Below are 13,851 nucleotides of genomic sequence, written 5' to 3'. Positions count from 1 at the left end.
ATGCATATGTGTTAACAGAACAAATACAGAAATATATAGAAGTCCCTCACCAGTCTGACTGCTGGAGTCTTAGTTTATTTCTGTATTCCCAGTTCCAAGAAAAGCAGATTTATTTAAATCACTCTTTCATTGTGTTGAGCCTTTATTCCACTGTCTGATCTTTCTTATCAAGGGTGTTACATGCATCCATGTATTTATTTAATCAGCATCCATTTGTGGATTGCTAGAAATGTGCCAGGACCCAATGAATAAGAGACCATCCTTCTCTGAGCTTTGGCTCCCATGGCTGTATAGCAGAAATGATAAAAAGTATTTCTTCATGTTTGCTATCACTAAAAAAATAAGGTCAAGTATATAGAGTTTTAACAAGACTTGGCATACAATAAGTGCGTAATAAATGGTAGCTATTTCAACCATCAGAAGTGGTTTTTATCAAATTAATTTTATTATTACTGTCTGCTTAGTGAGCCAAGGTTTTAAATAGACCACCTGGGAGTTTTCAGAGTCCTTAAAATGCTGGCCGGGGAACACCATGGGGACTATGGAAGCCACTTCCAGTCTCTACCCTTTACCTTTTCCCATTTAATGAGGCCAATTGGTAAGGAAGAATCATTATTCAGCAAGAATACTGTTCATATGTTTCCAAAGAGGAAAGACCTTGAGGTTGAACTTAAAGGCCTAAGCAACATCTTTTTATGTAGAATATAGCAAATACTTCATTCCATTAGATATTGTCTGACTTTCTATCTTCAGCACCAGTCACAATAGTTATTTCTAGAAACTCAGAAATAAAGCAGATCTTGTCCTTTGGAAGCTCACAGTTTTGAGGTCTCCAAAGATATGCAAATAATTGCTACTAAAATAGGCAAACTCAATGAAAGATATTTTATCCTCAAGGAGTAAGTAATCCTACTTGAGGACATTGGGGAAGGCTCACAGATAAAGTGATAGGCTAAACACTCTTCTGACCTCACAAAGTTTATGGTCCCAGTAGGTTTGGGGAAAAGAGATTTTGCAGCTGAATCCAGAAGCCTGCTTATTTCACTACTGATGACCCAGATTCAAAAATAATCAGGTAGTCCAAAGCAGCTTTTTTGCCACTGAGTATAAACTTCTTGCATAAAATGCCAATTATAACAACTCTGATTACTGCTGCAGTTGTACCATGATCCTTTTAATTTTTCTTTCATAGCAATCAATTGATCTGCTGCTTAATTCACATTTATTTAGATTGCAGCCGTACAGATGCCTTTTGGGTGCTGCCAGGAAAATTAATATGTACATATAGAGTATAGTGTATGTAAAAATGCTTTGACAACCATAAAGTGCTCTGCAAAGTGTTAGATTACTATCATTATTTCTTTTTAAGTCTCTCTACAAATAGATAAAATTTAACATCATTAATCTTAAAAGCATTACCATGAAAAAACTGAGTTGCACGGTCTTTCTTTCTTTTTCAATCTTTTCAGTTCTTATCTGTGTCCATTGCAAATCATGTCTCATTTCACACCTTCATAAATGGCACACCTAATTTCTAGAAGATACAGATGGATGCATGGTCTGTATTTGCAGCCTACTGATCTGTTATAAGAAAAAAAAATGTTATGGCCTTTAGTCATACTAAGGAATATTAAGAGTTAGGGAATATTAAGAGTTAGGATATATTAAAATTTCTCACCAATAGTTGACCTCAAAAACATGTGTATATATACACATACATACATATATGGGGCTTCCCTGGTGGCTCAGCTCGTAAAGAATCTGCCTGCAATGTGGGAGACCTGGGTTCGATGCCTGGGTTGTGAAGAGCCCCTGGAGAGGGGAAAGGCAGGCTACCCATTCCAGTATTCTGGCCTGAATAATTCCATGGACTGTATAGTCCTCAGAGTCGTAAAGAGTTGGACACAACTGAGTGACTTTCACTTTCACACACTTATATATACATACATATATATGTGTATATATATTAATATATATATACACATTTCTAACAAAGATGCTCTAATAACTGGGAGTGAGGCAAACTTACCAACCTCAGGAAATTTGGGTAGAACCCGGTAAGCACATACAAAGTCTAGAAGCAAAAGTCAGAAGCACGTAGGGGCTGCCAAGACCTTCATTTTTCCCTCTGATTGATCCGGCCCAGGATTTGTATGTGCAGTCTTTCCACAGGTGAATGCCTGCCACACACTGGCCTGTGTGAATTGCACTGGGCCACTCAGTGTGTGGCCATGCAGATGCAATTCACACACTCATCTCCCACTTCCCCAAAATCATGATATTTATGATCTAGAAGAACCTCAACAGTCATTGAATATAAACTCCCTATTTTAGCTAAGGAAGGAGACCCAAGGAAGGAAGGTGACTTGCTCAAGGTCACACGAGGTGGTAGACCAGATGTCCTGGCTCTTGGTTTGCGCCTTTTCTTCTCTCTTGTTTTCACCTCTTTGTCAGTGTTTAAATTCAATATCTAACCAGAACTCTCTCTCCTCTTCCAGGAAATTTGCTCCCCGCTGTTCTGTGTGCAAGGAGCCTATCATGCCTGCCCCTGGCCAGGAGGAGACTGTCCGGATTGTGGCTCTGGATCGTGATTTCCATGTTCACTGCTACCGGTGTGAGGTCTGTGGTCAGCGCCCCACCCCCTGCCAGGCCCATCAGAGCCAGATTTTTATAAATATCACAATTATAAAATCTGGGAGAGCCCCTTAGTGCCTGTATTCATTTGACTTGGGGTTTTACAAGAGACCTGTGACCCCAGTTGGAAGTGATGAGAGGTTTCTTGCCCGAGGGCCATCTCATCATGTATATAGCAAAGGCAGCAAGTCTTTCTCCTCTAATCTGGGTATCAAAAGGACACCACATTCAGAAAATGACTTCAAAGCATTTTGTTATCCTAGTCCTATGACTTGCCCAGGGCCTCTCTTTTGAAGAAGCTTTCCTGTTTTCTACCAGACCTTCTAAGTGCAGCAGTTAGCAGCTCCCCCTTCTATCTGCAAGAGATAATATGAGCTATCTACTACCACCTCCTCTTGACATTGGCTCGTCTAGTCCCATGAGATTTTCCCAAGACATGGGCCAGTGGGGCTGGCTGAGCTGCCCCTAGTCTCTAGGACTGCAGCAGTTCCATCCACCACCTGAGCTGTAGCTGACCGCCTCGTTTATGCAGCGTGCTTTGTTCGGTCCTACAGCCCCAGTTGCATGCCTCTCTCTGGCCTTAATGTGAGCAAGTGAGTGAGTGAGTGAAGTCGCTCAGTCGTGTCCGACTCTTTGCAACCCCATGGTCTGTAGCCTAGCAGGCTCCTTTGTCCATGGGATTTTCCGAGCAATAGTACTGGAGTGGATTGCCATTTCCTTCTCCAGGGGATCTTGGCGACCCAGGGATCGAACCCAGGTCTCCCGCATTGTAGATAGACGCTTTACTGTCTAAGCCACCAGGGAAGTCCAAAGAGAATAAAAAAACTTCCAGCTTTTATACTAGGTGTTATGACTAAAGAGCAATAAAAATGTCTAGCCTTAGAACTGACCTGAATTGTAAGTGTGGAAAACCTAGAGTTCATTTTGCAGTTGGAGAAACTGAGGTTCAATAGACGCAGGCTTCCCAGTATTTCTAGACACACTTGCTCTACGTGCCAACAGGCTTTGACTTTTCATGGTTTTGTTGTTTGTTCTAAGAGTGGTGTGAGATGTACCTTTTCTCTTCCCAAAGGAAATGATAGCAATACAAAATAAATTTGTACTGTACCTTTGTCTTAGAATCAAGACTGTAGAATGGGAGGAACACTGAATTAAAAGGTAGCAGACCTCCATCACCCTGGACAAATCACTTCCCTCTCCACAGCTCACTTCCCCACCTGTAAAACTGGCTTGTTCTGGATGCCCCAGTATTGGCTCTTTTGGTTCTAAGATTCAAGGTGCTAATAGTTGAGTTTCAACACTGCAGTCGACTCTGGGGTCTTTAGGGTGCCCAGGTAACGGTTAATGTTAGGTCATTAAAGGCTTAAAACCATGTCATTTATGTAATTTCTTTCTGTTTATTATGATCAAAAGATTCTGCTTAATTCCATCACTCAGTCTCCCCGAATGTCTCTAGATCTCCAGAATATCTGCTTGTTCATCCATAAAGCTGGCCTTCTTGGGAAGAATAACTATAGGTGCCATCGCTGCTGCTGCTGCTGCTCCTGCTGACACCCTTTTTGAACTTACATTTCATTATTTGTCAAATTCAGATATGAACCTCAGTGACTGCCTCACCCCCCCGCCCTTGCTGTCATAGAAGACAGCAGAGGTGAGGCACACAGCAGTTGCGACCTTCTAAAAGAGTTTCTACTGCAGTTAGCAAGGGCACACACCTCAAGATGAAATACTGTATTTTTCTTTTCCAAAGAAATTTCTGTTTCCTGTAAAGGTGAAGGTCAGCGTTTAACTGTCATATAACACTTTTCAAAATGGATGCTCAGGTACTATTAACAGTAGTATAATTCTCCACGGTTATGTAGCTCTTGGCGTTTTTTTCAAAGTGTAGTCATATCCATTTTCCTCTTTGATCCTCCTAACATCTCAGTGAGGTAGGAATTGTGGGAATCATTTTTAGAGTGGCTGCAGGCTTGCCTGCAGTGACAGAGGCAGGAGCAGAACTAATGGTGGTACCCAAGGGCCCTGCCCCCCACCCGGCACTCATTCCTCCACACTGTGCTGTGCCCTTGAGAAAGTACCATGGATCATTCCCCACTCCACACACCCACCCCAAACCTTAGGATTTTATTTTCTTTCTAAAGTTGGAGTAAGGATGCAGAGCCTGTTGATGGCTCGCTGCTTAGCAGGAGTCACTCTGCAACTTAGCTTCTGACCTGGAATTATCACAAGATTCTGTCCTTGCCCTTGTATATTACTGTTGAAAAATCTTTAAATTAATAATAAATGATAAAGATTTATCCTCTCCTGTTCTTATTGTTTGGGTTAAGGGAACAAACTTCTTGGGAGCCTAAACTCTCAGGTTCTTCTCCTTCTGTACCTGTATTTCCTATTGAGTGACTTCAGGAAGGTCATTTTACCCTGTTCTTATTTATGTCCCCAGCCTCTGCTTCAGCTTAATGCAGGACATATCATATGATGTCCTGGGGAAGAGAAGAGATAGTAATTGGCCTCTTTATGGAAGCTCTGAATGAAAAGAGGAGTTTGTTTCCATTTTCACTGACATCCTTTCCCTCTGCCTTCCTTCTTCCAGGATTGTGGTGGTCTCCTGTCTGAAGGAGATAACCAAGGCTGCTACCCGCTAGATGGACACATCCTCTGCAAGACCTGCAACTCTGCCCGCATCAGGGTGTTGACCGCCAAGGCCAGCACTGACCTTTAAATCCAGTCGCCTGTTTAGCGGTTAGTTGGTGGCTCCAAGAAGGATGAAACACAAGAAAAATATGAGAAGAGAGATAGGAAAAGAGAGGAAAGGCATTCAAGCGATGGGATGGCCTCTACTTCATCCACTATTAACCTTTCTTTAGAAACACCTAGAATATGAGATTTTTTTTTCAAGTTCTTACAATACACATTTCACAGTTAATCATGTAGAACCTTGATAGGCCTTTGTTCCCAAGGACTTGCACATTTTTGCACGGATTATGCTCCATCCCATTCACTTCTGCATTCCTTTAACTTTTAATCCCTATGTTTGTCTCACTTTTCATCTGGTTGAATGGCTTTTTTTTTAGTGTGGTATTTGCTGTCACACAGTTTTTCCTGGGGAAGTCTGCCAACTCCCAGGTGCTTTTCAGCTTGAAGGCTCCATCCTATCACTTCCACACTGGCAGCAATCATAAAAGATAGTCATTCATTTTCTGTGTATTGAAAAAAATTGTCTTTTATTGCTCTAAACTAGGCATGTCTCTTGGGAAAAAAATGTACAATTTTATGTCAGGTTATAAAGAATTTTAATTGTAAATTACATAGATTAAAAGAAGCTGAATTTGCAGCCATCCCAATTCCAAATCTATAATGACCAGTGTCAGGGCTCATTTGAAAATAGATATTGGTGAGAGAGAACCAAACTTCAATATTTTTTCTGCAGAAATTACAGATGGGGTATGCTGGATAAAGCATTTTGGGGTTATATTTGAAAAGGCATTATTATGCCTCAAATATTAGAATTTTCTTTTTCCATGCTACCTGGATATAATAATATGGACAAACTTGGTTTTCTCTAGAATATAACTTCCAGTACTGTTCCACTTTTCATATCAGATATATTGCAACATTTTGTTTGTTTGTTTGTTTGGGGAGGGAGGACATATAAACACAACTAGCAGAATGGTGTAGCTGTGTTCCTCTAGAGGAAGATCTCTATAGAGAACTGTTCAATTTTCTTTTTTTTTTTTTCCAGGCCCAGGTCCATTTTACCTGACAATTGCAAATCAGGGCACATAAAATTGTCTTGGTTTTGTTTAGTTTGCCTTAAAAAGACAGGAAACTTGAAAAGGTTGTGAAACCACAGTTTCATCATTCTTATAATTCTTCTGCAACTCAAAATACATATTGCAGGAGACATTTTCATATCACTGATGTGACATTTACACCACACTTTCATAGACAATCACTGAAAAGAAATTGCCTCTTTGAACTAAAAATATGCAGAGTCTGGAATCTTTAGTCAGATTCTTTTGGGGCAGTGAAATGCTTGCCTGCTAACTGCAGAACCACGTACATTTTTTTTTTTTTTAATGTTCTGACATGTTTCCTTTAGGGAAGGACCCTTCTCTTAGTAGCAGGTTACCATCTTGTAAACTAAGTATTTTGGATTAAGATTTGTTCAAATCTTTTTTGAAGATTAGGTCAACCTTTTTAAAAACTTTCTGCAAGTATATACTTTTAAATTATGAAGTATTTTAAATATAACAAAAATATAGATAATAATATAATGGATTTCTGTGATATCCAGTTTGAGAAATCAAATATAACAAATATAGCTACATTCCCCTGTATACCCTTCCTTGATTCCACAAAGATCTTTTTCATGATTAGAAAGTGATAAGCTTTTCTAGTCTGACTTTTGTTTTTAATTTTAACACTCAGAAATGAAAAATTATTTGTGAATGTTTTGCATTGCAGTCCAGACCTCAAGCATCCCAATTACATTTATTTTACTTTAGTAGGAATAATCATAAAGGTGGTTCTTTTTTTTTTTTTTTTTTAATAAGATACCCTTTAAGCCTATGGCTCTTCTAAGTCAATCTGTGGGTCATTTGCTTTGGTTACCAAACAGTTTGTTTTAGCACGACCACAGTTAGAGCTTTTCAAAGGTCCTTTGACCATTGTGCTTTCCTTACCTTGTATCCCTTGTCCTTGACCTCACGTTTCTCATAATGTGAAATAAAAGAGGTCCACTTTGGGCAGCATGTGGATTTTAGGAGACAATGGCACCTGTATCACTGAATTTCTGTCTTCCAAATGAAAGGAGAGACCATGCTGATGACCTCAAAGAGTACTGACCATTAGACAATTGGGGTGATACTATCTATAATCAGCTTGAATTGCTTCAGCAATTTGTTTTTTATGAAATACTTGGGAAAAAATATCTTTTGGTCAAAAGGAAAGAGCCCAATTTATTGAGGGGGTGGAGTTTATCTCTTAAAATGCAGTCTTACGAATTTTGCCAGAAGAGGGAGGATTTATGAAATATTTATACTATTAAAAATGCAGTAACATTCTACTTGTTGGTTACATTTAAGTTCTTATGTAACTGAATGTTTACATGCCAAGAAAAAAGAGAGTTATAAGAAAAGGCTGTTACAGGCCCCTCACTGTGACACTGCCAGAATAGTGCTTGCTTACAATCTTTATAGTGCGTTTTTATCACGTAACCTCAGAGTATCTTTACCAAAGATTTTTAAAGTAAATCTCTTTTTAATATAGACTTATCATACTTTTATAATAATGAATGTGCACACCTACATATACAGAATATTTAGATTTAGATTTTTTTCTTTCACAAGGTATAATAAGGAAAGGATCCTAAAATATTTTATTTCAGGATTTCTTAATTATATGATTTATATTGCTTTCTTGTCTTCTATTAATCATTTGGTATCAGCAATGCCAAATCACTCTTTACTGTTTTAGCTACATGAAATGATGCCTATAACAGATATAAAGATCTAGTGCCTTAAGGATTATAATTCTACTGTCTTATGATATATTGTCTTGATTGTTATCATTTAAAGACATAGATAATAGAAAAAATCATAGAGTCTATAAGAGAAAGTTTGGAAAAATATACTGAAAAATATACTGGTTTAAAAAAAAATTGTCACAAACAGAAATATTTGGTAATTCCATGTAACATGAGAGATGTGGAAAAGGAGGAAAAACCCACTGTGTCCTGGGTTCTGCAGAGTGTTTCATGGTTAGGTTTCTCCACCACCTGGATCCCCAGCTCATACTGACTCAGTATGGAGTCTCATCTGTGAACACATTGGCCTTTAAAACTCAAAATAAGTCATGTGTTCCAGCAAAATGCATCAAAGCTTTGAGATCCTGGACATCTCTGCAGCTCAATGATGTGGGTTCTTTTTCCTTTCATTAAAAAATTGTTTTTACCAGAGCAACTTCTCTGATCAAAATGACTTCATTGTGTGTATGCTGATGAATACAGAGGAGATATCAACACTATAACTGTTTCCTCACTATCTAAGATTCCGCAGAGATGTTTGCAATGATGTTTCAAGTATATAAAATTCTAATTGCATTTAAACAAGTATTTTGTATTTGGGTTCTGGGAAAGGAAGAGAGCATTTTACCATGGGGCTGTCGTAGAGGGTTTATGGAATACAGATAGGACTCTGAAAACACAACTCCCAACAGTTTTCCTAGTTAATAAAAATCCTATTAATGTGAACCAGCCAGGAATAACAGTGTTATTTCTATTTGATATGGTTTAGGTTTCTCTTGTCAAATCTGCATTGGGGCTGCCCCTTGATCCCTCCATTATCAAGTTTTGAAGGGTGTTGGGGAAACTATGGCAGCTGCTAGGAAGATCAGGGAAACACTGATGTAACCTCACAGCCTCTCACCATTTCTCTTGGCTTGGAAAGGCTTTTTTTCCATATACATTTCTAGAAATATTGCTATGCTACCTTAGTATTTCACATTTGTAGTTTAAACAAGCGATTGTCCATCTGTTGCCTAGAGCTTCAGTACATGTGTGTTATGAATGAAATATGACAGCATGTTCCATACCCTGCTTTAGCCATCTGTAGGAAACCAGGAGGCTGGAAAAGATATACCTCTGCAAAATGTGCCTCAAGTTCATTTCCTAAGATCGCTCTTTTGGTGCACTTTCACAGGAGACAATCAGAGAGCAACATGCATTTTGTGCCTTATTTTTAAAGAAAATGTTACACTACTATGAATGCTCCTCTGAAGAGTCTTCACATAAATAACCCTCCCAAATCTTAAAGATGTACTCATTGAAAAGTCAAAATCCAGAGATGTCTGAACTCTTCATCTTAATGCATTCTAGCAGTATTTCTGTTCTCGCCCATCTCTTGGGAAGTACCTTATGGATTCCTAAATTAGGAAAACATTTTTAAGCATTCTTATGCCACAGGTGCTGTCTTAGGTGTTGTTAGTGAGTAAGTGGTCTTATTTAGTGGTCTTACTCTGGTTTTAGTCAGCTAATGAAGACATGCTTCCACTTGAGCCTTTAATATCTAGTCAGCATACCGCTTTAATTGCCACAGTCTTTTGGTTTGCTGTTTTTTTTTTTTTTTTTTAATTTAATAGTATACAGAACCAGTTGAGGATCTTGGTTCTGAGTCATTATTATGGTGCAATCATGAATATATCAGGTCAAGTCATTTCCTTGACAGGTAACTTTTCCACGAGGCTGTTATTTGTTGCGCACTGTGTTCAGTTGCTCAGTCGTGCCCAATTCTTCATGCCCCCATGGACTGTAGTCTTCTAGGCTCCTCTGTACGTGGAATTTTCCAGGCAAGAATCCTAAAGTGAGTTGCCATTTCCTCCTCTTCCTTTCTGACCCAGGGATCGAACTGGTAGCTCTCATGTCTCTCCTACACTGGCAGGTGGATTCCTTACCACTGTGCCACCTGGGAAGCCTGGCTGTTGTTTAGTTCACTTATTGTTTCAGCCTTTAAAAAGTGATCTGATTAAAGTGGTGTGGCCTGGTGAGAGTTCCCCCTCCCTCCTGCTCTCCCCATCCCTCCTTGTCTCCTTCTTATTCCTTAACATTTCTACTCATTAATGTTATCCTGATTGGACTTTTCATAAATAAATTAAATCAGTACATTACAATCCTTATGGAATTATGATCATATTAGGAGAAGAATTGTACCACAAAATATATACAGCATCCATAAATCCTTTCTTTAGAAAGGCATATTTTTCCAGACTCTGTTTATTCATAAAGTGAGGTGAGATAATAGAGTCTTTCGGTTTTATTTTAATGAGTTTTCATCAGGGATTCAGATCACAGAGTTCTTGGCAAATTCATTTATGACTGGCCTACTTTTCTCAGCTTATAGGCAAAGTGATCTTTCTAAGACTAGCTTAAGGTTTGTTTGTTTTTTTTTTCCAATCCAAAGCATTTTGACCAACAAGACAATCATGTTCTTAAGTGATGGCATGTTATTTTAGATCAATGAAACTTGAGAATTTTCCTTACTATCCTTCTGGAATTTTTACACATATCAGCATTTTTTCCCATGACAATCATATTAAACCCTAATACTTGAGGCACAGTATTTTACAGGGACTAGATCAGCAACAGTTTTTCCTGAAGCACATGTTACAGACCTGTAGTCTGTTTATAAAAATTAACCTGAAAAGAACAATTTGGATTTCTCAGTAATGCAGTTTCTTAAAATTTGAGTCTGAGATTCTTTTGAGCTCTGGCTAATACTAATCAAAAACATGCCCTCTGTGTCTGTTTTTTATAAATTTGTTTGGAAAAAGCTTATAATTCTAGGAATGGATTTCCATTTTTGATTTCTGTCCTTAATGTTGTCTACAAGTTGACCTTGATTTTCCTTTTTGGGAGGGTCATATATCACTCAGTCGTGTCTGACTCTTTGAGACCCCGTGGACTGTAACCTACTAGGCTTCTCCGTCCATGGGATTCTCCAGGCAAGAGTACTGGAGTGGATTGCCATTTCCTTCTCCAGGGGATCTTCCCGACCCAGGGATCGAACCCCGGTCTCCCGCATTGGAGGCAGACGCTTTAACCTCTGAGCCACCAGGGAAGCCCAAAAGCATATCTAATATATACATAACTCAATACACAAATGAACTTACCCAGTTTTAATAATAATAGTCACAGTGAGTATATTGTCTTGATAAATAGACAGAAGGTTTTTCTGCTTGTTTGTTTTGTTTTTTAACCTGTCTCTGGGAAGAGGGGAATGCGGAGGGAAGGAAGGATTTGAGAGAAGGGGAAGGTCACAATTAAAACACTGACATGAGGATTCTTATAGTGTAACTTCGAATTTTCCCAGAGGTTTTAAGGATTGGCAATTGTAGCTTTTTGAACAAATAAAATATATTTCTAAGTTTATGAGGTGTTTAAAAGTCACTATGGCTAACACTGTATTTTCCCCTTGTCAGAAGAGAATTGAAAGGAGAGCTGTTTCTCAGCCCTGTGGCATGGCCATAAGCACACAGGACTCTGTAACATATGTTTCTTCATTCCTTTGCAAGACGGCCGTAGCTCACTCTCCTGTGACAGATGGCGATGCCTATTCCTGCATAGTCTTAAGCGAGCTGCCCTACACCCTAAGCATCTCTGAAGGGCAGAGGTTTCTGTTTTCACACACTGAGTATCTCATCCTTTCCAATGTAGGTACCTGGTGAGCATAGTAAACAGGAGTTGCCTTGGTCTGTGGGTCTCTTGTTCAAATCCAGTCATGCGCTTTCTATAATGCCCTGCCTAAACAGCTATACTGGAACTGCTTTGTACCTTTTCTCCTTTTTAGTTGCAAGCACAGAAAACTAATGTTAGATTACTAAGTTCAAAGAAAAATAAATATAAAATGGCGTATTTTCCTATCAATATAGAAAGGAAGGACCCTTGCTCCTTTCTGGATTTTACTTTCCTGGCCCCTGTGCAAAACAGTTGTAGACACTATTTTTGTTATCCAACATATATGTGGCTTATTTTGTGGAAAGTTGTGTGGAAGATACACAACTTATTAAACTCATTGACTTTTCTGCCATGAATTTACAAAAGCGAAATTGCTAAAATCTTTTTTTCTTTATTTCTTATTGTTGCATAATTTACAACAGTTTCTAACTACCCTAATAAATATCTCTCATTCTAACCCATATTATAAACACAAGTTTGTTACATTCTATAAGCAAAAGTTAGATATACTAGAAAGAAAAGGGAAACCCGTAACTGAGTCTTTTGTAATACTTTAAGATGGTTGCATTAATCCTTACCCACTGTGTGCTTGCTACTTTTTTCAATAAACTCATTCACTTATGGGCAAGTGGAAACATCGTTCACCTACCTTTGCTGGACATTGACCTAATAGACCCAAACAGAAGTCTTATTAAATGACACACACAACTACACAAAACTGTAGTGCTACACAAAACTGTAGCTTCTAAATTCAGTTTTCAGCCCCAAGAGTAGAATGATCTACCAAGATTGACACAGATTTCACTATGTCATCTCCTCTTCTACACCAGTGTAGAGGGCTATAGCCAACCCCAAGCCTCAGCGCTGTTCCTAAACAAACATAGGCTCATGGGTCTTTTAAGGATCTGAATCTCTTATTACTTTCCCAACAAGTCACCATTCCACATCTTTCCAGAGCTCACTAGTTTGTAGTACTATTCATGGCAGTCCTTCTACTATTGGGGCAGCTTTTTTCTACCAAAGTTCTTCCTCATGTTAAACAAAATTCGGGCTCTGGAGTTATGCACAGAAAGTCTAAGGTCTATATCTTTGTCTCTAGGTCAGATATCACTCTTTCAGCTTTTCCTCGTTTATATGCATAGTATCAAGTTCAATCATCCGTTTGCTTCTCCTTTGAACAGTTAGACCCAACAATATTTTCTAATTTTATTTCAGTCTACTAAGTGAAATGTAGCCAGCTCTTTGGGTCAGGCTAGGTAAAAACACCCTCTTCAGGGTTGAAAGTAAATGGAATTGGAATCAGTGAAAGGAAACTGATATTCAATGTGGACATTTCCCCCAAGGACTCAGACCCAGGAGACTGAAAACTGGATGAGGTTAGATCTCCCTTGTGTGTAAAACAGTCCTCTTACTCTGTGTACTTCACTGTTTTTGATGTTACCAAAGTCAACATAGGGTTCAGTTCAGTTCAGTTGCTCAGTCATGTCCGACTCTCTGGACCCCATGAATCGTATCATGCCAGGCCTCCCTGTCCATCACCAACTCCCAGAATCCACCCAAACCCATGTCCATTGAGTCGGTGATGCCATCCAACCATCTCATCCTCTGTCGTCCCCTTTTCCTCCTGCCCTCAAGCTTCCCCAGCATCAGGGTCTTTTCAAATGAGTCAGCTCTTCGCATCAGGTAGCCAGAGTCTTGGAGTTTCAGCTTCAACATCAGTCCTTCCAATGAACACCCAGGACTGACCTCCTTTAGGATGGACTGGTTGGATCTCCTTGCAGTCCAAGGGACTCTCAAGAGTCTTCTCCAACACCACAGTTCAAAAGCATCAATTCTTTGGCACTCAGCTTTCTTTATAGTCCAACTCTCACATCCATACATGACCAGTGGAAAAACCATAGCCTTGACTAGACAGACCTTTGTTGACAAAGTAATGTCTCTGCTTTTCAATATGCTGTCTAAGTTGGTCATAACTTTCCTTCCAAGGA

General features: G+C 39.1%; 1 protein-coding gene across 1 annotated transcript in view; it reads left to right on the top strand.

Annotated features, from left to right (window-relative positions):
• Positions 1–6,120, top strand: part of LPP (LIM domain containing preferred translocation partner in lipoma) — a 729,950-nt gene extending 723,830 nt beyond the window's left edge. The window contains exons 11-12 of the mRNA XM_068970945.1: positions 2,499–2,619; positions 5,225–6,120. Of these exons, the coding sequence (XP_068827046.1) occupies positions 2,499–2,619; positions 5,225–5,353 (250 nt within the window). The 3' untranslated portion in view covers positions 5,354–6,120. The remainder of the gene's footprint in view (positions 1–2,498; positions 2,620–5,224) is intronic.
• The last annotated feature ends 7,731 nt before the right edge of the window (positions 6,121–13,851 follow it).

Source organism: Capricornis sumatraensis, chromosome 1 (assembly GCF_032405125.1).
Source record: "Capricornis sumatraensis isolate serow.1 chromosome 1, serow.2, whole genome shotgun sequence".
Taxonomy (NCBI): Eukaryota; Metazoa; Chordata; class Mammalia; order Artiodactyla; family Bovidae; genus Capricornis; species Capricornis sumatraensis.
Note: the sequence above shows the minus strand (reverse complement) of the source record. Positions and strands in the feature narration are given on the sequence as shown.